The sequence below is a fragment of the Pristiophorus japonicus genome, chromosome 7 (assembly GCF_044704955.1).
Source record: "Pristiophorus japonicus isolate sPriJap1 chromosome 7, sPriJap1.hap1, whole genome shotgun sequence".
NCBI classification, from domain to species: domain Eukaryota; kingdom Metazoa; phylum Chordata; class Chondrichthyes; family Pristiophoridae; genus Pristiophorus; species Pristiophorus japonicus.
Genome location: NC_091983.1, coordinates 113,907,232 through 113,934,517, shown reverse-complemented (window position 1 = coordinate 113,934,517; position 27,286 = coordinate 113,907,232). Strand labels below are relative to the sequence as shown.

General features: G+C 43.3%; 1 protein-coding gene across 1 annotated transcript in view; it reads left to right on the top strand.

Annotated features, from left to right (window-relative positions):
• l3mbtl3 (L3MBTL histone methyl-lysine binding protein 3) overlaps positions 1 to 27,286 on the top strand; it is a 238,339-nt gene that overhangs the window by 91,737 nt on the left and 119,316 nt on the right. The window contains exons 9-11 of the mRNA XM_070885259.1: positions 2,555 to 2,690; positions 10,573 to 10,664; positions 23,656 to 23,807. Coding sequence (XP_070741360.1) covers positions 2,555 to 2,690; positions 10,573 to 10,664; positions 23,656 to 23,807 — 380 coding nt within the window. The remainder of the gene's footprint in view (positions 1 to 2,554; positions 2,691 to 10,572; positions 10,665 to 23,655; positions 23,808 to 27,286) is intronic.

Genomic DNA, 27,286 nt, shown 5'->3' with positions numbered 1-27,286 from the left:
CCATGACACCCAGGTCTCTTTGCACCTCCCCTTTTCCTAATCTGTCACCATTCAGATAATAGTCTGTCTCTCTGTTTTTACCACCAAAGTGGATAACCTCACATTTATCCACATTATACTTCATCTGCCATGCATTTGCCCACTCACCTAACCTATCCAAGTTGCTCTGCAGCCTCACAGCATCCTCCTCGCAGCTCACACTGCCACCCAACTTAGTGTCATCCGCAAATTTGGAGATACTACATTTAATCCCCTCACCTAAATCATTAATGTACAGTGTAAACAGCAGCAGCACAGAACCTTGCGGTACCCCACTAGTCACTGCCTGCCATTCTGAAAAGTACCCATTTACTCCTACTCTTTGCTTCCTGTCTGACAACCAGTTCTCAATCCATGTCAGCACACTACCCCCAATCCCATGTGCTCTAACTTTGCACATCAATCTCTTGTGTGGGACCTTGTCGAACGCCTTCTGAAAGTCCAAATATACCACATCAACTGGTTCTCCCTTGTCCACTCTACTGGAAACATCCTCAAAAAATTCCAGAAGATTTGTCAAGCATGATTTCCCTTTCACAAATCCATGCTGACTTGGACCTATCATGTCACCTCTTTCCAAATGCACTGCTATGACATCCTTAATAATTGATTCCATCATTTTATCCACTACCGATGTCAGGCTGACTGGTCTATAATTCCCTGTTTTCTCTCTCCCTCCTTTTTTAAAAAGTGGGGTTACATTGGCTACCCTCCACTCTATAGGAACTGATCCAGAGTCAATGGAATGTTGGAAAATGACTGTCAATGCATCCACTATTTCCAAGGCCACCTCCTTAAGTACTCTGGGATGCAGTCCATCAGGCCCTGGGGATTTATCGGCCTTCAATCCCATCAATTTCCCCAACACGATTTCCCGGCTAATAAGTATTTCCCTCAGTTCCTCCTCCTTACTAGACCCCCCGACCCCTTTTATAAACGGAAGGTAGTTCGTGTCCTCCTTAGTGAATACCGAACCAAAGTACTTGTTCAATTGGTCCGCCATTTCTTTGTTCCCCGTTATGACTTCCCCTGATTCTGACTGCAGGGGACCTACGTTTGTCTTTACTAACCTTTTTCTCTTTACATATCTATAGAAACTTTTGCAATCCATCTTAATGTTCCCTGCAAGCTTCTTCTCATACTCCATTTTCCCTGCCCTAATCAAACCCTTTGTCCTCCTCTGCTGAGTTCGAAATTTCTCCCAGTCCCCAGGTTCGCTGCTATTTCTGGCCAATTTGTATGCCACTTCCTTGGCTTTAATACTATCCCTGATTTCCCTTGATAGCCACGGTTGAGCCACCTTCCCTTTTTTATTTTTATGCCAGACAGGAATGTACAATTGTTGTAGTTCATCCATGCGGTCTCTAAATGTCTGCCATTGCCCATCCACAGTCAACCCCTTAAGTATCATTCGCCAATCCATCCCAGCCAATTCATGCCTCATACCTTCAAAGTTAGCCGCCTTTAAGTTCTGGACCATGGTCTCTGAATTAACTGTTTCATTCTCCATCCCAATGCAGAATTCCACCATATTATGGTCACTCTTCCCCAAGGGGCCTCGCACAACGAGATTGCTAATTAATCCTCTCTCATTACATAACACCCAGTCTAAGATGGCCTCCCCCCTAGTTGGTTCCTCGACATATTGGTCTAAAAAACCATCCCTTATGCACTCCAGGAAATCCTCCTCCACCGTATTGCTTCCAGTTTGGTTAGCCCAATCTATGTGCATATTAAAGTCACCCATTATAACTGCTGCACTTGATACAGTTACGGTGCAATAATCCCTTTACAATTTTTATTTGCCATGGAAATAGGAAACATTATTTTTAAATCTAGCTAGACGGGAGCACCATATTTTCTGGAGATTTTACTGGTCTCTAACATTTCTGGGATCTTTTTTCCAAAATTATTATTTCAGAGGTTCATGACCTGTGACCTGCCACAACTCGCACTGTTTGCGACTGCAGAGGACTATGTTGTAGTTGTGCATATGCAGACCTTATTCCAACATTTGCATGAATATTAAGTGAACTTTAGTGTTCATTTTGCTGCAGTTTCTGATTTCTGTACTGAAAATTGCATGTTTGTGACATCTTAGATAAAAGTCCCATCCCAAATTAGCAATCTGTTTGTCATATAACTTAATCAAACTTGGAGCTATATGTTCTTAAATCATCTCTTGATGCAGTGGCAAAGGGCTGCATTTTTATTGTAATTTGTATGTCCATATATGTAAGAAAGCATATTAAAATAATAAAGTTATTAAGGAAATCCAGACAAGGGGACATTAGAGCTAGCCAGTTCAATGGTGATATCAGGAAGTAAATCTTCACAGAAAGGGTAGTGGAAATCTAGAACTCTAACTAAAATTCCTTTCCCAATCCTTCCCCCGCTCCCTTGATTGCACAATTTTCTTGCTCAGAATTTGGTGTAATTTCAGTTTAAAGTTTAGTTTAAATGGTAAGTTTCTGGTATGCTTAATGTGTGATTTACAAATAAGCTAACTTTGCAGGTGTGTGGCTACAGAATAAGGCTCCACTTTGACAAATACTCTGATTGCTATGACTTCTGGGTAAATGCAGACTCTTCAGATATTCACCCTGTGGGGTGGTGTGAGAAAACTGGACACAAGCTTAACCCTCCCAAAGGTAGGTTCCAAACCAATTCAGACATGTTTTTGTGGACCATTTGCAAGTATTTTTTTTAAGTATCATTAAAATTATTATTAAACATGGGGAAAAAGTTTGTTATTGACCACTTTAAGTATGTTACAAAGATAACCCTAAGCACATATTTTCATCAAGTTCTCTTTCAAAGAGAAGTTTAACCTGACTGTTTAATGCCCAACAAGCCCGAGTGTGCAGTGAAAAGTCTTTAATGGGTAGCATGGAACACTAAAGAACAGCAGGAAAGTGTGATGCGTTATGGGTTTGTGATTTTCCTCACTGCTGAGTTTCAGTTAGGAACATATCAATGACAGGAACAGAACACTTAGAAAAATCTGAAATCTACTCATTAAACCCGTACTCCATTTTCGATTTTGAGTGCACCTGTCGAATGCTTCACAAGATCATTATTAATGATCTCACTTTTTTGCTAATGTTTGTTAATCCATTTTTGGAGGGCTAAACATTAAGCAGGCACATGTATAGATTTTAACACACTGCAGGGGTGAAATTCAATAGTGCTTAAAAACGGGCGCCGGCTCCACGATGCAAGATTTGCTTGCGACCGTTCAGAAAGCACAGGCAGCGCGTCCGTTTGTTGCTGCCTGCTAATTAACATGATAGGAGCACAAACCTGAGCACGGAACGCGCTGCTGACTGGCTGTGCGCTCAGCAGGGAGCCGAAGTTCGAGTCACTGAAACAAGGCAATGTCTAGCTCTTAAAGCTGAGCTGTCTTTTGCATATAAAATAAATTAAAAATTCTTCAGCACTAGGCAGTCTGCAGCTCTTAAAGCTGAGCTACCTTCTGCAGATAAAAAAATGCTAAAAGTGCCTCAGCACTAACACAAATGGTTCAGCAGACCAGGGAAAGGGCACCCAGAGTCTCAGACGCAGCACTCCAGCTTTGTGCAGAGGAAGTGAGGTCCTCTACCCACAGGGAGCCAGGAGGCCCTCTAGAAAGAAGAATGTGGCACTAGATCACCGAGGCGGCCACTGCCAGGACCTGGCTCCAGTGCCCAAAGAAGCTTCATGATCTCAGACGAGTGGTTAAGGTCAGTGAATGCATCTTCAAAAGTCGCCTCCTACCAACTGCACCACTAGCCTCTCGCGCTTCTCAAAGCATGACTCCTCCCCTCCTCAATCACTCACCTACCAACAATCTGTACCAAACACGAGGCACACCCTTCCATTCCTAGCTTTACCTCACTCCCTTGGAGGAGACGGTGCAGGCCATACTTGGCAGGGGCATGGCTGAGCCCTTGGCCTGCAGCAGGGCTGAAAGAAAGCAAGATGCCGATATCCTCATACATTATCCTCCTCCTCACATCCCACTTCTGATTTACAAGCTGCACGTAGTGTAAGCATGCAGCTCTTGCTTTACTCCCCTCCCCTCACCACAACCCCACCCTTGTGCCTTCCGCATTTCAAATACCCAAGAAATGCAGCCTGCCCAGCCAGTGGGTGACCAAGGAGAGGGAGTGGAGAGAAGAAGAAGAAACACCATCACTCAATTTCACACTCCCAGCCACCTCAAGCTTGTTCTGCAAGGCCATCTGCCGTGTTCCCCACTGAAAGTCATCAGCCATGCTGCAGCAACACTGCGTAACATCACTAGGAGAGGCAAAGGCACACGCAAGATAGTCACTAAGGGAATTCACAAGGGTGATTAGTTGATTTTTGTTTTAATATTGGATGCATGTATGGATAAAGTTGGATTGGAAAGTTTTCTTTGTGATGGCTTTTATTTCAGCATTGTGACCAAGAGGATGCTGTGATGGTCAGTAACAGCGGGAAGGTAAGGTGTGGGACTAATGTTGAAAGGGGAATTGGGGTTGTGGTCACTAGTACTGCAGGCAGGTGATTCTATCCCAAATATCCCGGCCAGAAAGGGGTTTGGTGAGCGAAGTATCAAGAGTGGCGACATCGAAAATTACAGATCGCGTGTCAGTTCAGGCGTTGCATGCCGATTGACATCGCAATCTATTTCATTTATATATGTGTGACGAGCGCAAAGAACAACAGCACTCCTGACCTGCCCAAAATGGCAGCCAGAAATGGGCAAAAGCAAGGCAGCCGCCATTTTTTTTGCCAATCGGCTTTAAGGGCCATCGCTAAAGATTCCAATTTTGATTTCTTTTACAGTACTTTGTTGGGCTTCTGGAGAAAAAAATGAAAATTATTGAGAAGATTTTTTTGGACAAGAATATAGATGAATAAGAGTTTTTGCTGTAACTATTTTGAAAATTGGAGTGTGGGTGGAAGAAATTCCAATTATAATGGATTTCCATTTTTTAAACTTGTTGATGTTTGAGGTGTGAATGATAGCAGTTCATCCGATACTTGTTTTAGAAAGAGTCCATTGTCAAGTGAAAGAAATTACTTGTGAAAATTGTTTAAATTATAAGAAATTAAAATTGTTAGATTTCTAGTCAGGGATAAATGAATGGTTCTCGATGGAAATATTACAAATAAATAGTTCAATATAAACTCCCAGCACCAAGGAACAGAAGGAAGCAAGCAGATAAAATTCAGATGAAGCAAATCATACATAGGAACACCATGAACACCATGAAAAGGAGACAACATAGCAAATAATTAGAGAATTTAATTTGGTTGTTCATATCTCAACTTCTAGCTTGATTGAAACAACAAAATAGTTTCAACAAATCTGATGGTAAAATCAGCTGGATGCTTTAACATTTTTATTTGTATAAGGAACAAAATAAGAACATAAGAACATAAGAATTAGGAACAGGAGTAGGCCATCTAGCCCCTCGAGCCTGCTCCGCCATTCAACAAGATCATGGCTGATCTGGCCGTGGACTCAGCTCCACTTACCCACCCGCTCCCTGTAACCCTTAATTCCCTTATTGGTTAAAAATCTATCTATCTGTGATTTGAATACATTCAATGAGCTAGCCTCAACTGCTTCCTTGGGCAGAGAATTCCAAGATTCACAACCCTCTGGGAGAAGAAATTCCTTCTCAACTCGGTTTTAAATTGGCTCCCCCGTATTTTGAGGCTGTGCCCCCTAGTTCTATTCTCCCCAACCAGTGGAAACAACCTCTCTGCCTCTATCTTGTCTATCCCTTTCATTATTTTAAATGTTTCTATAAGATCACGCCTCATCCTTCTGAACTCCAACGAGTAAAGACCCATTCTACTCAATCTATCATCATAAGGTAACCCTCTAATCTCCAGAATCAGCCTAGTGAATCGTCTCTGTACCCCCTCCAAAGCTTAGTATATCCTTCCTTAAGTAAGGTGACCAAAACTGCACGCAGTACTCCAGGTGCGGCCTCACCAATACCCTGTACAGTTGCAGCAGGTCCTCCCTGCTTTTGTACTCCATCCCTCTCGCAATGAAGGCCAACATTCCATTCGCCTTCCTGATTACCTGCTGCACCTGCAAACAAACTTTTTGGGATTCATGCACAAGGACCAAAAAGAGTTTCATGCACAAGGACCCCCAGGTCCCTCTGCACCGCAGCATGTTGTAATTTAACCCATCCAAATAATATTCCCTTTTACTGTTTTTTTTTCCAAGATGGATGACCTCACACTTTGCGACATTGTATTCCATCTGCCAAACCTTAGCCCATTCGCTTAACCTATCTAAATCTCTTTGCATCCTCTCTGTGTCCTCTACACAACCCGCTTTCCCACTAATCTTTGTGTCATCTACAAATTTTGTTACACTACACTCTGTCCCCTTTTCCAGGTCATCTATGTATATTGTAGACAGTTGTGGTCCCAGCACCGATCCCTGTGGCACACCACTAACCACCGATTTCCAACCCGAAAAGGACCCATTTATCCCGACTCTCTACTTTCTGTTAACCAGCCAATTCTCTATCCATGCTAATACATTTCCTCTGACTCCACGTACCTTTATCTTCTGCAGTAACCTTTTGTGTGGCACCTTATCAAATGCCTTTTGGAAATCTAAATACACCACATTCATCGGTACACCTCTATCCACCATGCTCGTTATATCCTCAAAGAATTCCAGTAAATTAGTTAAACATGATTTCCCCTTCATGAATCCATGTTGTGTCTGCTTGATTGCACTATTCCTATCTAGATGTCCCGCTATTTTTTCCTTAATGATAGCTTCAAGCATTTTCCCCACTACAGATGTTAAACTAACCGGCCTATAGTTACCTGCCTTTTGTCTGCCCCCTTTTTTAAACAGAGGCTTTACATTAGCTGCTTTCCAATCCGCTGGTACCTCCCCAGAGTCCAGAGAATTTTGGTAGATTATAACGAATGCATCTGCTATAACTTCCGCCATCTCTTTTAATACCCTGGGATGCATTTCATCAGGACCAGGGGACTTGTCCACCTTGAGTCCCACTACCCCCTAGTGATAGTGATTGTCTCAAGGTCCTCCCTTCCCACATTCCTGTGACCAGCAATTTTTGGCATGGTTTTTGTGTCTTCTACTGTGAAGACCGAAGCAAAATAATTGTTTAAGGTCTCAGCCATTTCCAAATGGCAAGAATATAGAGGATTGATTTTAGAGTTATCACCATAGCAAGTACAGTCGGTCAAATAATGCTGTTTAGGATATACAGATGCATATTTAAAAATTACAAAGACAATGCCACTAGCATGCACACACGGGACTGAATCATGATCTCATGGTAAGGTAGTGGGGGAAGAATTGCGGTCGGAGGCTTCCTTCATACAAACACCTTCGACCCGAAAAAAAATCTATGGAAGTACTTGGCCCCGGAGGAACGTAGGATTCCAGTCGGAGGCCAAGATTCGCTGCGCAGCACATGGGGAGATGTCTTTCACGTACGTACGTCTGTACATGCTGGAGTCATGTGGACCTGGACCACCAATCGCTATGTCGTATTCTCATTGATAAAAATGGGAGCTCTGTTTGTACGGGCTCCCATTACTATCAATGAGAATAACTCCCTAAAACATCAAAACACAGCATAATAAATAAAAAAAACACGTCACATATTTAAAATTAATTGAAATTAAATGTTTTAGAAGAAAAAAATATTGGGGGGAATTTTTTTAATGTGTTTTCATAGGGTTAAAAATCAACTTACCTTAATGGACAGGGTTTTTAATGTAAAAATTGAGTGTTTAAATTTAATTTTTCTATGTTTTAAAAGTGTTATGCTGGTAAAAATATGCAATGCGTCTGCTTTTACCAGGCGTAAAAGTCTGAAGGACATTTTCTGGGCATAAGTTGGGCAAGTATCCCAATCTCTCCTGTGCGGATGTCCTTCTCCCGGGGATGCGGAATGTAATGAAATCTTGACAGATCATAAAAGCTGAAAACAGGCTTTTGCGAGGCCTTGCACACTTCGTATGGACCCGGCAAGGCTACAATTTTCAGCCCAGCTTGTTTTTGAGGTGACATCTGCATTCAGACTGCTGAATATCAATAACACCATATGTGGAAAGTTTGGTGAGCATTTTTGTCAGCTCTCACAAGGATCCAGGCCTTGGAGCCATAAAGCAGGATGGAGAGCACATACATATTGTAGAGCCAATTTGGATTGAATGTGGATATCAGAGACCCTCCTTATTCCAGCTTGTAACCTCACACCTATAACATCAAGTTCAGTGCTATTTCAGAAATATATCTGCAAGATGAAAGTTTTATTCATTCACGGGATGTGGCATCACTGGCAAGACCAGCATTTATTGCCCATAAGAAGATGATGGTGAGCCACCACCTTGAACTTGTCATACCCATTTGCTCGGCCATTTCAGAGGGCAGTTAAGAATCAACCATATTTCTGTAGTCACGTACAGGACCGGCAGATTTCCTAAAGGACATTAGTGAACCAGATGGCTTTTTACATGGTTACTATTAGCTTTTTTTATTCCAGATTTATTTAATTGAATTTAAATTCTCCAGCTGCCATGGTGGGATTTGAACTTGCGTCTCTGGATTATTAGTCCAGGCCTCTGGATTACTGGTCCAGTAACATGACCACCATGCTACCATTCCCGATGAGATGGGAATCCTGGTATAGGTGAAATTAAACTTTTGAGTAGGAACACTAAGATGGTAAATAAAATGTTCCTTTATATCTAACCATTCCTATTCACCAGACATTATTACAGCTAGGTGATTGCTATAAGTGAAATTGCTAACATTCAGAATGATATGGACAAACTAAACTCATGGGGCTGGATTTTCGAGAGGTTTGCGACCAGGTTTTCGCCGTGATTTGACCCTCTGTGGCAAAAACCCGGTTGCAAAGCCCGGGCAGGATCTCGGGTACCTGTTTGCGGCGGCGCTTCCAAGAACTGCCGGGGAGAGATGCGCCGACGTGCAATGATGACGATTGCGTTTGTGATCGACTTTCGGCACTCTCCCGACTTGTGTGCCGCGCCCAGAGTAGCAACAGGTCAAACCTGTCGCTGCAGCCCTGCCAGCAGCGGTATGTATGAAAATCATTTTTTAAATTATTTTGCAGCAATTAGATAGTTTAGGGTTTTGTAAATGTTTTGGGAATTCCCCCCCCTGCCCCCCCCAAGGACTCCCGCAGTGCAAACAACCCTGGATTAAAGTTGCCGAATCTCAGAGTTTGCATCGCAAATGCTTGTGCAACGCCTCCCTTACCAGATGTAAAGACCGAAAGTTCGGCCAAAAAACGGTAGCGCAGCGAAAAGGGTAAGTTTCATGTATCACTACTGTTTTCACCAAAAAACTCCGAAAGCCAAAAATCCGGCCCATGGACTAATAGAGAACCAATGAACAAGGGAAAGTGGCAAGTTGGATCAAAAATTGTCTGTGGCAGGAAGCAAAGGGTAATGATCGGGTGTACTAGGTCCCTTGCTTTTTATGGTTTATATCAATGATTTAGACTTGAATGTAGAGAACATGATTAAGAATCTTGCAGATGATACTAAAATTGGCTGTGTGGTTGACAGTGCGGAAGAAAGCTGTAAACTGCAGAAATATATCATTGGACTGGTCAGGTGGGCAGTAAAGTGACAAATCAAATTCACTCCAGAGGAGTGTGAGGTAATGCATTTGGGGAGGGATAACAAGGCAAGGGAATACACAATAAATCGTAGAATACTGAGACGTGTAGAGGAACAGAGGGACCTTGGAGTGCATGTCCACAGATCCCTGAAGATAGCAGGCTAGGTAGATAAGGTATACTTTTCTTTATTAGCTGAGGCATCAAATATAAGAATGGAGAGGTTATGCTAGAACTGTATAAAACACTAGTTAGGCCACAGCTAGAGCACTGTGTACAGTTCTGGTCACCACATTACAGAAAATATGTGATTGCACTCGAGAGGGTACAGAGGAGATTTACAAGGATGTTGCCAGACCTGGAGAATTTTAGCTGTGAGGAAAGATTGCATAGGCTGGGGTTGTTTTCTTTGGGACAGTGTAAGTTGAGGGTTGACTTAATCGAGGTGTATAGAATTATGAGGGGCCTAGATAGAATGGATGGTAGTGCCTATTTCCCTTAGCAGAGAGGTCAATAACCAGGGGGCATAGCTTTAAAGTAATTAGTAGAAGGATTAGAGGGGAGTTGAGCTAGAGCAGAGCAGGTCTCCAGTTGACCTGGTTAACCCTTGCCACTGGATAAAAGCCTAGCTCTGTCAAGCCCGTGTGGTGGCTGATGCGTAACGATCACTACGTTAAAAAAATCCACGTAGAGGCATCTTCCACCCCGTCAAATAGAGTTCAGGACTGGAACATCGGGTCCTTCATTGAAACATCTGTGAACTCTCGTGGAAGCAAGTCATCCTCGTTCGAGGGAGCGCCTATGATGATGATGAAATGCTGTTTTCAGTAGAATTGATGCCATTTTTTGTTAACGAATAGGGACATGTGAAGTTGACTGTTAATTTTATCTGTTCTAGGATACAAAGAAGATGAGTTTAACTGGCCGTCATATCTGAAGATGTGCAAGGCTCAAGCTGTGCCCAAATCTCTATTTGAAAACCAAAACACTGTAAGCACAAAATCTTATTCAACATAAATTGGTTTGGAAACTGGGGAGATTTCCACAACTGTCATGCTATAGTTTCAGCTTTTGTTTGTGTATTATGTGACTATCATGGTGAGGAATGAAAGAGCTCGTGAATGGAATACTTTCAATATGAGGCACCCGAGCCTAGATTTTGTAGGGAGGGGGTGCGGGTATGGTGCGTGTGAGCTGCAAAGCGCACAGCACACTCTGAATCCGGAGACATGGAGGCCCGGCCAATCTTAATGACTGTGCCTCATTGGAGTCCCACCGTGAATGAGACCCGCGTATTACCTAGCCGGTAGGCGGGAGCAGAAGATCGCAGGCTGGAGATCGCAGCCGGGGACCTGCGGGTTTGGTATTCTTCAGTCAGGCTTGGTAAAACTTCCTGGGATAGAAACTGGAATGTGTTGCACCTGATTTTTAGGAATTAAACAAGCTATTGAGACAGAATCACTCGTAGAGCTAATGATTTTATGCAACGACAACCATGGTTTGCCTTTAACCTTTAGCTCATAATATCTTTTAATGTTATTTCTTAATGATCCTTTGAGCTCAGTTAAATCTTCAAGTAACAGGGGAATTGGTGGTGCTTGCTCTTCCATGTAATCATCAATATTTTGCCTGATCCTATCAGCTGTAGAAGGCTTTTGTAACTGGACCAGCATTGTACTCGGAATATATTGGGGTAATACATAATATTTTTATCTGGTCAATAAGATGGTTCCAATATGTGAACGTATAGATGTTTTCTGTAAATAATGCATTTATTCTGATGGTAGAAGCTGTTTCTAAATGTGGAAAAAAGTCAGTACTGAGATCCATTTAAAAAAAAAAATTAAATAATAAAATGTATAGTACATTTGTATGTACAATACAATAATGTAACACAAATTACTTTGAAACTAAGATTATTTAGACATACAACCTAGTCAGCTTCATAGCCCAATGTGTGATGGACATTAATGGCCACATGTATCGCACATCATTTATTAACTGTTGCTGGTTGATTTTTCTGCAACAACACTTCTTCTGTTAAACCTTTGTTGGTTTCACAGTGTGCACGCTGTTGTGGAGTATTTAAATAACACTTGACACAAGTCTGTATGTGGAGAAAAGAGTTTATTTTGCTCGATCGATCAAAGGAGACCCAGCTTCTACACGAGTTTAGTAACTCGGTGACCCAAAACCAGCCGTTCTCTTTGAACAATCATCGGGTCACTATTTTTATACAGTCAAAATACATACAAAGTCATAAAGTTCTGTGCAGAAGCTTTCCATTTGTTGTTTCCCTGCCGCGTCACAAAGTTCTGCCTAACTACTATGATTACAAATATTAATTGGTTAATACAATTATATTGATAACAAGCTTTGTTACCTCCCCTGTGCGCCTTTTATCTGATAAGTTATGTGCTACATCATCCTCGGGTCTGTGAACTATTCCCCTCTTGGTTGATCTGCCCTCAGCCAACTGTGGGCTCTCAATCATCTATTGTTTCTGTAATCTGTTACCACCCCATGTGACCTAGCATTGGAGTGTATTTTTCCCAACTGTCTGTTTTTTTTTGTGATAAGGTAATTTAACTTCCTGAGAGTCCTAGTTTCGCATTTTCCCTGTGTTCATAGCACACATCTTTTTTTTTTCTTTCAGCCTTGCTTATGGTTTTTAACTTCACTTAATTAGGTCGCCTTTGATTAATTAGGTTCCCTCAGATTAATTTTTTTTTTCTCTACAATCCCCCATTTAGTCACATGGTTACCCCAAATACCCACCATGACCAATAATTCACTTTGTTTGATTCTCGTGTACTCCGCCCCGGTCTCAGTGATCAGGCGATAGGTTGGAAGCACCCGCAAATCATATCAGGTATTCATTCTGCGACAATTTTACCTGTTCCCTAGCTTGTAGCTTTGCTTGGGTATCCCTCTTCTGTATTTTACACTTGTTACATAACATCACCAACCAACTCAAGGATATTACTATCTGGACTGCCACTAGGGTATGTGAAAGGATCCTTATCCATGGATGTATTTCAACGTTCATTCCCCAATTCCATGATCTCAAGCACCAAGGCGGGTTTTTCAGGTTATCCTTTATTTCACTGTCCAGTTCTTTGCCTTTAACCTTTAGCTCACAATATCTTTTAATGTTATTTCTTAATGGTCCTTTGAGCTCAGTTAAATCTTCAAGTAACAGAGGAATTGGTGGTGCTTGCTCTTCCATATAATCATCAATATTTTGCTTAATCTCATCGCTTATATTTAATGTCATTGTCTTCCTGGCGTGTATATACGTCATGCGTGCTCTTCCCACTGCCACTGACACTCTGGGAGTAAAGCAAAGGTTAGGCATTGTAATGTTACAAGTCAAGCCTCCGTAATCGTAAGTTCCCAGGCTAGTTACCACACAATATTCTCCTCGTCCTTGATAGGCGTAATGTATGGGTTCGGTTCGGGCAGGGCTTATTCCAATGACACATCCTTCCATAGTATTGTCAAACCCGCAGCTATCCTTGCCCCTGTCTCCCACTGGGTGAGGGCATACAGTTAGGCTTCCTTCTCTCCAGCACCCGGATAAAGATATTCCCCTTATCTTTCCATTCTTTTTGATCGCATACTGGTCCATCGGGTAATGGCGGATGTACTCTTCCTTTCATATCATCTGTATGTTTTCAACTTCATATTGAAGATACAGGTATGAGCCTTGGTTTATTATGGGGATCACTAGTATTGTCCCTACCATAGGGGTTTGTTTCCCCTTGCATCCTCCTGTAACCGCATACACTCTAGTCATTCCTTTCCGGGTGCAGGCGTGTAATGGTTCAGTATGTTGTACTATTTCTTTCAACTGGGTGCTATTTATCCAATCTGGAACTCGCCCGGTTTGTATCTGATCCATATTGTGTCTCACCTGACCGATCATAGGCATGACATGTCTCTTTTCCTGTCCTCGGCATTGTCCTCTCATTCCTGCTTATTTAGCTTGTTAATTGTTTGTGCATGGCCTTCCAATACAGATATACCCTCTAGTAGTATTTTGGATATTTTAGATCCTAACTCTGAAGATTCTATCCCTATCCCGACCTGTTTCCTCATTAGTACCTCCATCGTTCCCCTCAAACTATCTACTCCTGCTTGGATCGCCTGTATATCTAGTGCATCTACTAGAGAGGTCCCTGTACTTATTCCAGTTAATACATTAATACGCAGCCTTGTAGCTTGTCCTTGTAGAATCATAAGGGCGATGGTGATCACGTTTATATACATTCTGTTGATAAAACACATCCTGGATATTCCAGGTTTTTAGTTTGATTCTTACCATTTCTACTTCTACCGGATCATTTGCACTGTTTCTCCGGACATGTGACCTTTCCCAGATCCATTTCTTTATGCAAGTACCCCTCGTACTGCAAATATTGGGGTCAAGTTTCGGCCTGAGTTGTTCCTATTTTTTTGGAGCAACTGATTTAGAATGGAGTATCTTAGAAATTGCAATTCTCAGCATTTAGTTTGCTCCAGTTCTAGTCAGTTAGAAAGTTTCATTTTGGAACAGATTTTTTTTTCAAAAGGGGGCGTGTCTGGCCACTTACGCCTGTTTTGAAAGTTTAGGCAGTGAAAACTTACTCCAAACTAACTTAGAATGGAGTAAGTGTAGATTTTTTTATGCTCAGAAAAACCTTGCCTGCACTTTACAAATCAGGTGTAGGTTACAAATCAGGTGTAGGGAACGAGGGGGGTGGGAGCGGAAAGGGAAGTAATTAAATCCTACAAGCATTCAACAGTCTTACTTATACAAATAAAGAGCCATCCTGAATAAAAAATTATGAACAAAGCAAAGACAAAATATTGAATATTCCTACCTGTGTGAAGCAGCAGCAGCCTTCGAGCTGCGGTGCTTCAGGCAGGCCTTCCTTCCATGTTCGAGACAGGGGCGGCGTCAGTGGCTCGACGGCAGCCGAAGACACAGCAAGCAGCCTTCGAGCTGAAAGGGAAGCTGAGGCCATTCGGCCACGGGATAGGGGCGGCGGCAGTGGCTGACGGCGGCCGAAGACATAGCAAGCAGCCTTCGAGCTGCGAGGGAGACTGAGGCCATTCGGCCAGGGACAGGGAGAGGCAGCCAGATAGCCAGGTTGAAACTTAAATTTGCAGAATGGGTGCTGCATTGTCAACACCACGGATTATGCAATGGTTCGCCAGCAGTTCACTGCATAGGAGAGAATTAATTAGAGCTCATTGCACCAGGAACATCATAGCCCGTAGGCTGATGGGCAAGAGACCTTACCCACATCGGCAATATCGAGCCAGGCGCTCGGACCTGGACGTGAGCGAGGCTGATTGTGTCAAAAGGCTGCGTTTCTGCAGAGAAGTTGTCGCTGAAATCTGTAATATGCTGAGAGCAGATTTGCAACCCAGAAGCAGAAAGCCAACTGCCTTGTCTGTTGAAGTGAAGGTAACAGCTGCACTTGCCTTCTATGCCTCGGGATCGTTTCGGGCTACAACTGGAGATGTGTGCGCCATCTCTCAACGTGCAATACATACCTGCGTTCACCAGGTCACGGCTGCACTGTATGCGCGGAGGAATGACTTCATCAATTTCCCAACGACCGCACAAGCGATCCATGACAGGGCTGTGGGCTTCTTCAGGATTGCCGGCTTCCCAAAGGTACAGGGCTGCATTGATTGTACCCACATGGCCTTGCGAGCACCTGTGGAGGATTCCGAGCAGTACAGGAATAGAAAAGGTTTCCACTCCATCTATGTGCAGCTCGTGTGTGACGACAAACAGCGCATCATGTCAGTCGATGCGAGATACCCTGGCAGCACTCATGATGCGTTCATCCTACGCGACAGCGTTACATCTGACATGTTTGAGCAGCAACTGGAAGGGCAGAGCTGGCTACTGGGAGACAAAGGGTACGGCCTGACCACCTGGCTCATGAAGCCCCTACGCGTGACACGGACAGAAGCTGACCATCAATACAACATGGCGCGCATTGCGACGTGCAGCATCATTGAGAGGACCATTGGCATATTGAAACAGCGTTTCCGATGCCTGGACCATTCTGGAGGCCACTTCCAATACTCTCCTCAGATTGTCGGTCACTTCACTGTTGTGTGCTGCATGCTCCATAACTTAGCCATCATGAGGTAGCAGGACCTGGTAGTGGAACCAGAAGACCCACGTGAGGGTCCAGTGCCTGATGATAGTATGACGGAAGAGCAGGATGTGGATGATGATGATGATCAGAAAAGCATGCAGGTGCCTGATGCCGGAGCACGAGGTCCGAGGAGGGCGGTCTATCGTGCTCCTTTAACGATTGCTCGAGCCCTGCGCCAGCAGCTCATCCATGAACGCTTCAATTACTGATGCCTGAGGGCTCTGCGACCACTGTTGCGCATGGACATGTTTATTCTTTGGAGTTGTTCCTACGTTGTGTTGTGTTAATGGAAGATGATTCAGTTTTAATGAAAAAATATTTTATTGAAAAGTTAACGTCACTGTAATAAAATATTTGTTGTATCAAACTTAACTTTTTAATATGACTCTTGAAGATCACATAAAAATTTTAAGATTTCTTATAAACTTGTAAAGTTACAAAACAATTTCAATGTGAAAAATTTTACACTCTTAAGATCACAAACTTCAAGATCACTTTTTAGATGTAAAATTAAATAAGTTACAAAATGTGAGAGCATTTACACTATAAGATCACTTAAAAACCCTAAGGTCACTTCAGTTGTAAAGCTACAAAACAATTTCAATTGAAAAATGTTACTACAGCTACATCAAGAACAAGAACAAAAGCAGCAAAGAAAGGCTGCAACCGTCTCTCACCCACACCTCAGTGAATGTTCACTTCTTCATGGGGGTGTCATTTGATTGGCGGGGCTGTGTGCCCTTATTGCAGCAGCTAGCTCCATGATGGCCTGTGCTGCCACTTGCATGCCCTCCCTGACGGCCTGTGTCGTCGATTGCATACCCTCCCTGATGGCCCGTGTCATCGATTGCATGCCCTCCCTGACGGCCTGTGTCGTCGATTGCACTCCCTCGGACATTCCCTCCTTAAGTTCCCATGTCATTACTGCTATTTCTCCTGTCAGGACCGTCACCTCTTCACCCACTGCACTGACGCTACCAATGAGTGATCGGGTAAGCTCATTGGTCTCCATACCCAATGCCACAACCTGAGCCGCATCTGTTGCACGTTGCATCTCAGGAGAGCGTGTCTCCAATCTCCTTATCCTCTGCCTGGGTCTGCCTCGCGGCACCACTACACTGGGAGGCGCGGGCTGGGACTGTGGGACGCTCTGTGTTCCAGACGACAGAACTAGAGAGAGAGGCGCAGGCTGAGACGGTGGGGCGCTCGGTGTTCCAGATGACAGCACTTAAGTGTGAGCCGTGGGCTGGGATGGTGGGTGAATGGGTGTAAACTGCTCCATGATATCACCAGCACCACTGGGACCCGCAATGTCGGAATCAAAACCATGGAAGGAGGAACCGGAACCTATGTGAGTGGGAGGCGCAGGCTCGGACGCTGGTGCACTGGCTGTAAACTGCTGGAGTACACCAGCAGCACCACTGGGACCCGCAACATCGGAATCAAACCATGGAAGTTGGAACCAGAACCTATGCAAGGGGTTGAAACTCTGATGCCCCTTAATGGAGGTTCATAAACATTATTTTGGAAGCTCTCCCCTGTAGACATTTCAGTCATCGCCGCCATCATCCAGTCTGGATCGTCCGCATCTGGTTGTACTGGTTCTTGTTCTGTAACTTCAGGATCCTCAGGGTTGGCAGCAGCAGCAGCATCATCATGATCATCATCATGTTCTGCAAAATACATCAGAACAATCAAATGTGTAACAGCAAGGGAAGGGGTAGGATGGGTGGCATGAGTACTCTCACACATAGCAGGCCAGGCAGCAGGTTGATTTGAAGGGCCACGATGCATTTTCAGGACTTACCTTCTTCCTCGCGTGTGGGCCCAGCTTGTGCTGTACTGATTGCTTTTCTCCATGTACGACTCATCATAGCAGCTACCCTTTGTTCCCAGGGTGTCGGTGGATGCAGATTGGGCGTGCCTCCTCCTGTCCGAGTTGCTTCCCTTTTGTTGTGGGCCAATTTCTTCTGCAAAGAGTAAAATATAACCTTTTACAGACTGCGCCTTTCTGCAGGGTGGGACATACAGATAGTCACATTACAATTACGATTACATTAAAAATGGAAAATATTACTTACACTAACTACTTGACCAAGGTCGTGCCATTTCTTTTTACATTGGCTTCCAGATCTCATGGTATGCACCATTGTGCAGTAATCTTCTGCAACTTGGTTCCAGCGTTTCTTTTCTTTAGGTGGCACTTTTATGCAACCTCTGTTGCTGGTATCTAGCTCCTGCCATCTCTGCTCAATGACGCTTACGAATATCTCCATTTTCTCATGCAAGAAATTCTTTGTTCTTGGTGGACTTGTTCCATTGCTATATTGAATTGACACTCTTATTTTTCAAAACATACAGTCCTTAATTTGCATGCACCTATGAAGCACTTGTTCTGGAAGTTTAGCGGTGAAAAGCAGCACTCACTGATTTCAGCAGGTGATTTATTCAACAGTGCTGCTAAAAGCACTCCTTCAGACACAAAAAAATCACCAAAATTCAATCCCAAGCCTTTCCAGGGGTCCACGAGACAAATCAACACTTTTCTTTAAGTCCCTTTAAAAATAGCTGAGTGCCAATGTTTCTGGGCTACTGCGTATGCGCGCTCGCTCCAACGCACACGCGCAGGGCTACCGGCACGACGTTGCCTCATTTAACTTAGCCCCCCCCCCCCCCCCCCCCGCCCTCCACTTGCAGAATCGGCGTGACTCTGTGGTTCCACACCCCGCTGCTGTGTGCGCGCTGCGCCGAGCTCCCAGGGACCAGCAAGGAGCCGGAGAATTTTAGGTGCGACAAACGGGCGTCCAGGTCGTGGCTGTGCCATTCTAGGCACGGCCCGAAACTTGACCCCATTAATCCTAGTCCCCTGAAAAGTCCATCCATCAATGTATACCTCCACTCCTTATGTTCTAAGGCATATTTTAAGGAGTGGATTACCGGGAGTACCCTCGGTTCCACCATCCCCCGTACTCTTATATTCTCTCAGCTAGGATCAGTGGCCCCTACCTTTCATATTCACGCAAGCACACGTATCTCCACTAATTACCACCTCATATGGTCCGCTCCACCTAGGTGCGAATCCTGATTTATCTGCTATTTCCTTAACCATTACCTTAGCCCCCACCTCGGGGGATTATAGCTGAGGTATTTGTCCCATCGTCTTCGTCCTCCTCTCTCTGTCTTTCTCGGACCTCCTGTCGCATACCTTTCAAATGCCCACTCAATTCCATCACGTACTTCCTGATTCTATCTCGTAATGGTCCTAATTCTGCCCCTCCTGCAACTATCCCCTCGGGTAACTTCATTACATATCCAGTCTTAGGGGGTTAATCCTGTCGTCCGATTTGGTGTGGCGCAAAACCTCATTTTCGCCAGGATTAAAAAAACAACTGATAGTTTATGAACTATCTTAACATACAAGTGCTCGCAATTCAAGTTCTCGCAAATCATTTCCAAGGCTACTTCCATATCTTATCTCATCTCCCCCAAACAGCATTTCTGTCTTTCATCAGAGAAAATGGCATTTTTAGATTGTTTCCAAACTTTTTAGTTTTATTTTTTTTTTTAAAGAGATCAGATTTTACAAATTTGCATACACTTGAACTGTAAATTGGCATTGGTTAGTACCCACATTTAACATTTTATTTAGCGATCAACACAAAAAAAAATCTCAAACACCAAAATAGTTCCAAAGAGGCTCAATTTTGTTGTGCCTTTTCTTAACCAGTGGTACTTGAAACCTTTACAACAAAATTAACTCTTTACTGTTCCCAAATTAATTGCTGCTCCCCTTTTGTAGTATTTGTATTTATTTTTGAATTAAAAATGTCAATTATAGTAATACTGTTTTTTCAATATTGGAATTCTCATAATTATGTGCATAACTTCTGTTTTAGAAGCTGAATATTAAAAAATAAACTCCAACCCAAGTAGGAATAGCATGTCGAAAATCTTTTGCTCTGTAACTTCAAGATATATTTTGTGATACAGTACCTCATAAATTATATCTTTTTAAGCTTCAGGTTCGGACGTAGTAGTTGAGCTAAAGTTACACAAATGTGAAAATTATTATTTCTATTAAAAAGGTTTCCAAACCCAAGATTTTCTAATACAACCAAAATGTTTATCAAGGAGAATCAACTGAAATATCTCAAGATCCCAATTCAAATACTGTACTGCCAATCTTTTATTTAAAACTCTTTAACATCATTTAACATAAGATTTTACACAAAGGAAAATGGGGACATAGCTTCTCCCAGCCTGTAGCCTCGAGAAACCTATGCAGGCTTTTTTTAAAGGCTTTACACTCTCCCTTCTTTCTTTATCTTATTCCTAGACTAAATGTATTGTCTTTCAACCCAATGTAATCAATGATTATGTGATTTCTTTTGACAAGTAAGTGAGCGTGTCGGGACCACACATTTTTTTTACTGTAATCCAATTAGAACATCCACATTTCTCGGCACAAGAGCTGAAGCTTCTGTGTCGGTTCTGTTTTCTCTCTTTATAAAAATTTTTTTTAGCAAGGCTGACGGTTTTACCTTTTGTTAAACAAACCCATCCTTTGTGCATTTCATCGCTCCATAAATCATCATCAAAATAAATTCGCACCTGCGTTTCTAACTTAAAATGTAATTCAATCATAGGTTCACACTTTCTTAAAACTTCCCACGTCTCGGACAACACTACAAAGGGTTAAAAACATTCAACTCTCTTTCTGAAAAAGTGGGTGGAGCTAATCCGCAGTCAAGAAAACTTCCACACAAGCACTTTCATTTGAAGACAGATATTCACACTGATTTTTCATTCAACAAAGCTTATTTTCTTTTTTTTTTCTGGTTCCCTTGTTTTTCTTCGTCAGTGTCTGTCCCAACCGTCTGGTGGGCATCATTCTCAAATTACTCACTTCTACTGTTAACCTCCAGAATTGTAGGCTATGACTTATGACCATTAATCCTGCTTTGGCTGTTTTCTTATTTTTCTGTTTCTCCCACCATAATTTCTGTTTGGCTGGCTCTATTTTAGCATCCCACCCATCACTTAACATAATTATTATTAATCGGTTTCACTGAATCAGATATCACCCGTCCCTCTGCTTGGTTTCCCTTAAACCCAGAGTCTACGGCTCCACTGATATTTTCCTATCGATTTAAACTGTATTCTTAGATACTGATTGTCCCTCCCTAGAGTCTACAATCCCATCGAAACTTTTGGGCATGTCTACCCCTTCACCGGATTCTGTGAACTGTCTCCAAGCCCTTGGACACCTCTAACATCCGGCTGGACTAATACTACTGATTGCCTCCCTGATCTGGTTCCTTAAACCTAGAATTTGAAAGCACTACCGGTTTCTCACTTTGACTTATATAGTGACGGATATCCAACACATTTAAATTACCCCCAAGTCTTTTGCACCATAACAGACTTTTCACAGATTCAAGTACCCTGGGCAACAGACACGTTTCGTAACAGCTTGCATCGGATTATGAGTGGTAGTTTAAATATACTCACTCGTGATGCCCTGTAATACGCCCGTCTGTCTTTCACCCGTAGGTACTCTGCTCGCAGCGCCAATTGTTGTGGAGTATTTAAATAACACTCGACACAAGTCTGTAGGTGGAGAAAAGAGTTGTTTATTTTGCTCGATCGATCGAGAGACCCGGCTTCTACACGAGTTCAGTATCTCGGTGATCCAAACCAGCCGTTCTCTTCGAACAATCGTCGGGTTACTGTTTTTATACAGTCAAAATACATACAAAGTCATAAGTTCTGCGCGGAAGCTTTCCATTTGTTGTTTCCCTGCCGCATCACAAAGTTTCGCCTAACTACTATGATTACAAATATTAATTGGTTAATGCAATTATATTGACAGCAAGCTTCGCTATCTCCCCTGTGCATCTTTTATCTAATAAGTTACGTGCTACATCATTCTCAGGTCTGTGAACTATTCCCCTCTTGGTTGATCTGCCCTCAGCCAGCTGCGGGCTCTCAATCATCCATTATTTCTGTAATCATCCATTATTTCTGTAATCTGTTACCACCCCATGTCACTTAGCATTGGAGTGTATTTTTCCCAACTGTCTGTTTTTTTTCTGTGATAAGGTAATGTATCTTCCTGAGAGTTCTAGTTTACCATTTTCCCCCGCATCTTTCTTTTTTTTCTTTCAGCTTTGCTTATGGTTTTTAACTTCACTTAATTAGGTCCCCATTGATTAATTTGGTTCCCTCAGATTAATTTTTTTTCTCTACACACGCCATGCTTTTATAGCAGATTTCTAGAGAGGGATTACTGGTTTAATATTCCCATGTTTCTGGATGAATGTTGCATTCCTTAAGTCTTTGCTTCAGGTTAACCCTGAACAATTCCTGCACCAGCCCGACCTCTGCCACTGACACTGCCAGAGTTCATGGAGTTGGGGGTGATATTTTGCATGGTAATAGTGGGTGGCCATGCCACTAGGGATGCATCTAGGGTGCCTGCCTTAAGACAGGAATCCCAGTGCATCATGGGGTGCCATGTTGCCCTGCTCCACCAAAAGTGATTTACAGTATCCCAACCCCTTTTGTAAGGGGGCTGCAGTTAAGTGATCTTTAAAAGAATTGCCCTTTTTTCTTCACAGCCAAGCTATGATCCTAGCCCAGAACCCAACTGGGGCCCACTTCGGTCTTTCAGTGAGCCAGTTCACCCTGGTCTTCACCACTGTCTATTCTAGGGTGGTCCCAGTGAGGACCATGATGTGGAAAATTCCAGTGCTGGGAGGCCTAATCCCCTCTTATGTGGCTGACGTTAGGAAAGTAGAGGTTCCACCCCTTACTAGGGTGAACAGGAGTTTCCTCGCACGGCCAGGACCTGGGTCCGTGTCTAAATTCTGTCCCGTATGGTGCACTCCTTGTGAAGTTACAGCAGGAGTATGCAGGAAGAGGTGTGGAATTTTAGCCCCCATCTGTTTTGATGACCGCTTACATTCTAATTTTTAGAGCTGACTTTGTCCCTCCGCCTGCTTCCTTGTTATCAGACAGTGCGGTAACCACAGCCACTGTAGCTGACTTGTTATGAGATATGCAGTAATGCCATGGCAATGACTCACCATTGACGTTCCTTCCTCTGTAGACAGCAAATTACTTGCTCTGGCCTCCACTTCTAACCTGCCCATGCAATACAGCTGGGATTGGGAATTCAGTGGGGTCATTGATTCTGCACCTCCCTACTCAGTGGTGCTGCATATTGCTGCTCCCATTTGTAACTATAGGGCAAGTGACTTGACGAACCCTGACAAACCCCATCAACGTCTACAGTCGCCATGTATGGCACAATTTGCTGCCTGAATTCCACAATTTTTTTAAAAGGAATCCTGGAGGCAGTGAAAGTGGTGATTTTTGAGCATATCCGACTGACAGCAAATTAGTTGCCCTGTTTACAGCTGAGAATGTGTTGTGACACTTCTGATGCAAGTAACTTTGTTTTTCATTATTATTCCCCCACCCCCACATTTTATTTAGTTAAAAATAAGATGAACATTTTTAAGGAACACCAGTGTCCATTTAATAATTTGTATTTAGTTAATGCAGCTTGGCAATTTTAAATGTAATTCTAGGGCAAACATTCCATTGATGAACAATTGCAGAGAAACTGCAGACAGGAAGCTGAGCAGTGTGTTGTGAGCAGCGACCTAAGTCAAGCTGTTTTCTGGGGCTTTGTGGTAGACTCCTGGATGGTAGTAGCAGATCTAGAACCAATCTTTGTTATAATTTATAAATAAATATAACTACAACAATGTATCACACAATAAATATTTTTATAAATCTCTTTGTTTTAGACGATTACTCCATTAGGCTTCCGACTGGGTATGAAGCTAGAAGCTGTTGATAAAAAGAATCCAGAATTTATTTGTGTGGCAACAGTGTCCGACATGGTAGATAATCGTTTCTTGGTGCATTTTGACAACTGGGATGAAAGCTATGACTACTGGTGAGGAAATCAGCTTTTTTAAATACATGTTTTATATATGCTCAGTGCAAAAATTCCATTTAAAATGTTCCAACCACTAGAGGGCGCTAATATGCCAGTTTGTATGTATTTATATGATTTATTTAATTATTTACCAGATCACAAGAAAGGGATAGACAAGGGAAGGCATTTACATGTCCAATCAGAGTTTTAAAAATCTTAGATTCCTCCAATCACGCTATCTATATCGTGAATGAGTCTAAGGTTTTTGCCGCCATCTTGAAGACATTCCAACTGTTGATCACTCCTTGCATGTTACAGGTGGAACCACAAAGTAAGAGGTAACATGGCTAATGTCGGGGACTCCAGACCAAGAGTTTCCTCGTACCCAACCAAGCAGGACATTGGCAGACCGGTACAGAGGTGTACGGGCCTTCTGAACATCAAATTTGTGGCCCATCCAAGTCTGGGACACGGTCTACACCCCTGAAGAGTTTGGAATTGTATATCTTTTCTCACTCACCTTTAAAAGGGGCCAATGGGCGCTGTATTTAAATATTTCTGAGGGTGGGGTGGTTGTGGGGGGAGTTCTCCGAGACCGGGTACCCTCTGCAGTATTCCGCGGCCTCTCCTCTATGGCAGCTGCCCGCGATGTGTCCCTTGAACTGATAGCACCCTCCCGGTTACTATAAGTTAGGATCAACACCAGCAGGCACATTCCCCCATTAATGCCCAAATGAAAGGCCTGTGGATTTTCGGGCCCACCGTATCAAATACGCACGTCTAAAAGATAATATCATGAAAATGTAGTAAAGTTGCACAACTGACCAACAGCTGTGGCTCAGTTAGTAAGACCATTACCACTGAGTAAGATGGTTGTGGGTTCAAGTCCCACACAAGAGACTTGAACACATCTAGGCTGGCATTCCAGTGCAGTGCTGAGGGAGTGCTGCACTGTCAGAGGTGCCATCTTTTGGATGCGACGTTAAACCGAGGCCCCATCTGTTCTCTCAGGTGAATGTAAAAGATCCCATTACAGTATTTCGAAGAAGAGCAGGGGAGTTATCCCCGGTGTCCTGGCAAATTTGTATCCCTCAATCAAAATCACTAAAACAGTTTATCTGGTTATTATCACATTGCTGTTTGTGGGAGCTTGCTGGGCGCATGCATAAGAACATAAGAATTTGGAGCAGGAGTAGGCCATTAGGCCCCTCGAGTCTGCTCTGCCATTTAATAAGATCATGGCTGATCTGATCTTGGGCTCAGTTCCACTTTCTTGCCCGCTCTCCATAATCCTTCACTCCCTTATCGATCAGAAATCTGTCTATCTCCACCTTAAATATATTCAATGACCCAGCCTTCACTGCTCTCTGGGGCAGAGAATTCCACAGATTTACGACTCTTTGAGAGAAGAAATTCCTCTTCATCTCCGTTCTAAATGAGCGACCCCGTATTCTTAAACTATACTCCCTAGTTCTGGATTCCCCCACGAGTGGAAACACCCCCTCTTGTCGAGCACCCTCAGTATCTTATATGTTTCAATAAGATCACCTCTCATTCTTCTAAACTCCAAAGAGTATAGGCCTAACCTACTCATCCGTTCTTCATAAGTCAACCCCCTCATCTCTGGAATCAACCGAGTGAACCTTCTCTGAACTGCCTCCAATGCAAGTACATCCCCAACATTGAAGCACTGACCACACTCGACCAGCTTCGTTGGGCGGGCCACATTGTTCACATGCCTGACACAAGATTCCCAAAGCAAGCACTCTACTCGGAACTTCTACATGGCAAGCGAGCCCAAGGTGGGCAGAGGAAACGTTTCAAGGACACCCTTAAAGCCTCCTTGATAAAATGCAACATCCCTACTGACACCTGGGAGTCCCTGGCCAAAGACCGCCCTAGATGGAGGAGGTGCATCCGGGAGGGCGCTGAACATCTCTAGTCTCGTCGCCGAGTGCATAAAGAAAACAGGTGCAGGCAGCGGAAGGAGTGAGCGGCAAACCAGACTCCCCACCCACCCTTTCCCTCAACGACAATCTGTCCCGCCTGTGACAGAGACTGTGGTTCCCGTATTGGACTGTTCAGTCAGCTAAAAACTCATTTTTAGAGTGGAAGCAAGTCTTCCTCGATTTCGAGGGATTGCCCATGATGATGATGATCCTTCCTTAAATAAGGAGACTAGAGCTGTACGCAGTACTCTAGGTGTGGCCTCACCAATACCCAGTACAGTTGTAGCAGAACTTCCCTGTTTTTATACTCCATACCCCTTGCAATAAAGGCCAACATTCCATTTGCCTTCCTGATTACTTGCTGTACCTGCATACTAACTTTTTGTGTTTCATGCACAAGGACCCCCAGGTCCCTTTGTACTGCAGCACTTTGTAGTTTCTCTCCATTTAAATAATAATTTGCTTTTTTATTTTTCCTGCCGAAATGGATAACCTCACAGTTTCCCACATTATACTCCATCTGCCAAATGTTTGCCCACTCACTTAGCCTGTCTATATCCCTTTGCAGATTTTTTGTGTGCTCCTCACAACTTGCTTTCCCACCCATCTTTGTATCATCAGCAAACTTGGCTACATTACACTCGGTCCTTTCATCCAAGTCATTAATATAGATTGTAAATAGTTGCGGCCCCAGCACCGATTCCTATGGCACCCCACTAGTTACCATTTGCCAACCTGAAAATGACCCATTTTAGAAGAATGAGAGGGGATCTCATAGAAACTTACAACATTCTGACGGGACTGGACAGGTTAGATGCAGGTAGAATGTTCCCAATGTTGGGGAAGTCCAGAACCAGGGGTCACAGTCTAAAGATAAGGGATAAGCCATATAGGACCGAGATTAGGAGAAACTTTTTCACCCAGAGAGTTGTGAACCTATGGAATTCTCTGCCACAGAATGTTGTTGAGGCCAGTTCATTAGATATATTCAAAAGGGAGTTAGATGTGGCTCTTATGGCTAAAGGGATAAAGGGGTATGGAGAGAAAGCAGGAATGGGGTACTAAAGTTGTATGATCAGCCATAATCTTATTGAATGGCGGTGCAGGATCGAAGGGCCGAATGGCCTATTTTCTTGTTTCTATGTTTCTATCCCCACTCTCTGTTTTCTGTTAGTTAGCCAATCCTCTAATATATTTCCCCCAACCCCGTGAGCTTTTATCTTGTGCAGTAACCTTTTATGTGGCACCAGATTGAATGCCTTTTGGAAATCCAAATACACCACATCCACTGGTTCTCCCTTAGCCACCCTGCTCATTACATCCTCAAAGAGCTCCAGCAAATTTGTGAAACATGATTTCCCTTTCATAAAACCATGCTGACTCTGCTTGCCTGTATTATGCTTTTCCAAATGTCCTGCTACTGCTTCCTCCGACAGATGTTAGGCTAACTGGTCTATAGTTTCCTGCTTTCTGTCTGCCTCCATTTTTAAATAGGGGTGTTACATGTGCAGTTTTCCAATCTACTAGGACTTCTCCAGAATCCTGGGA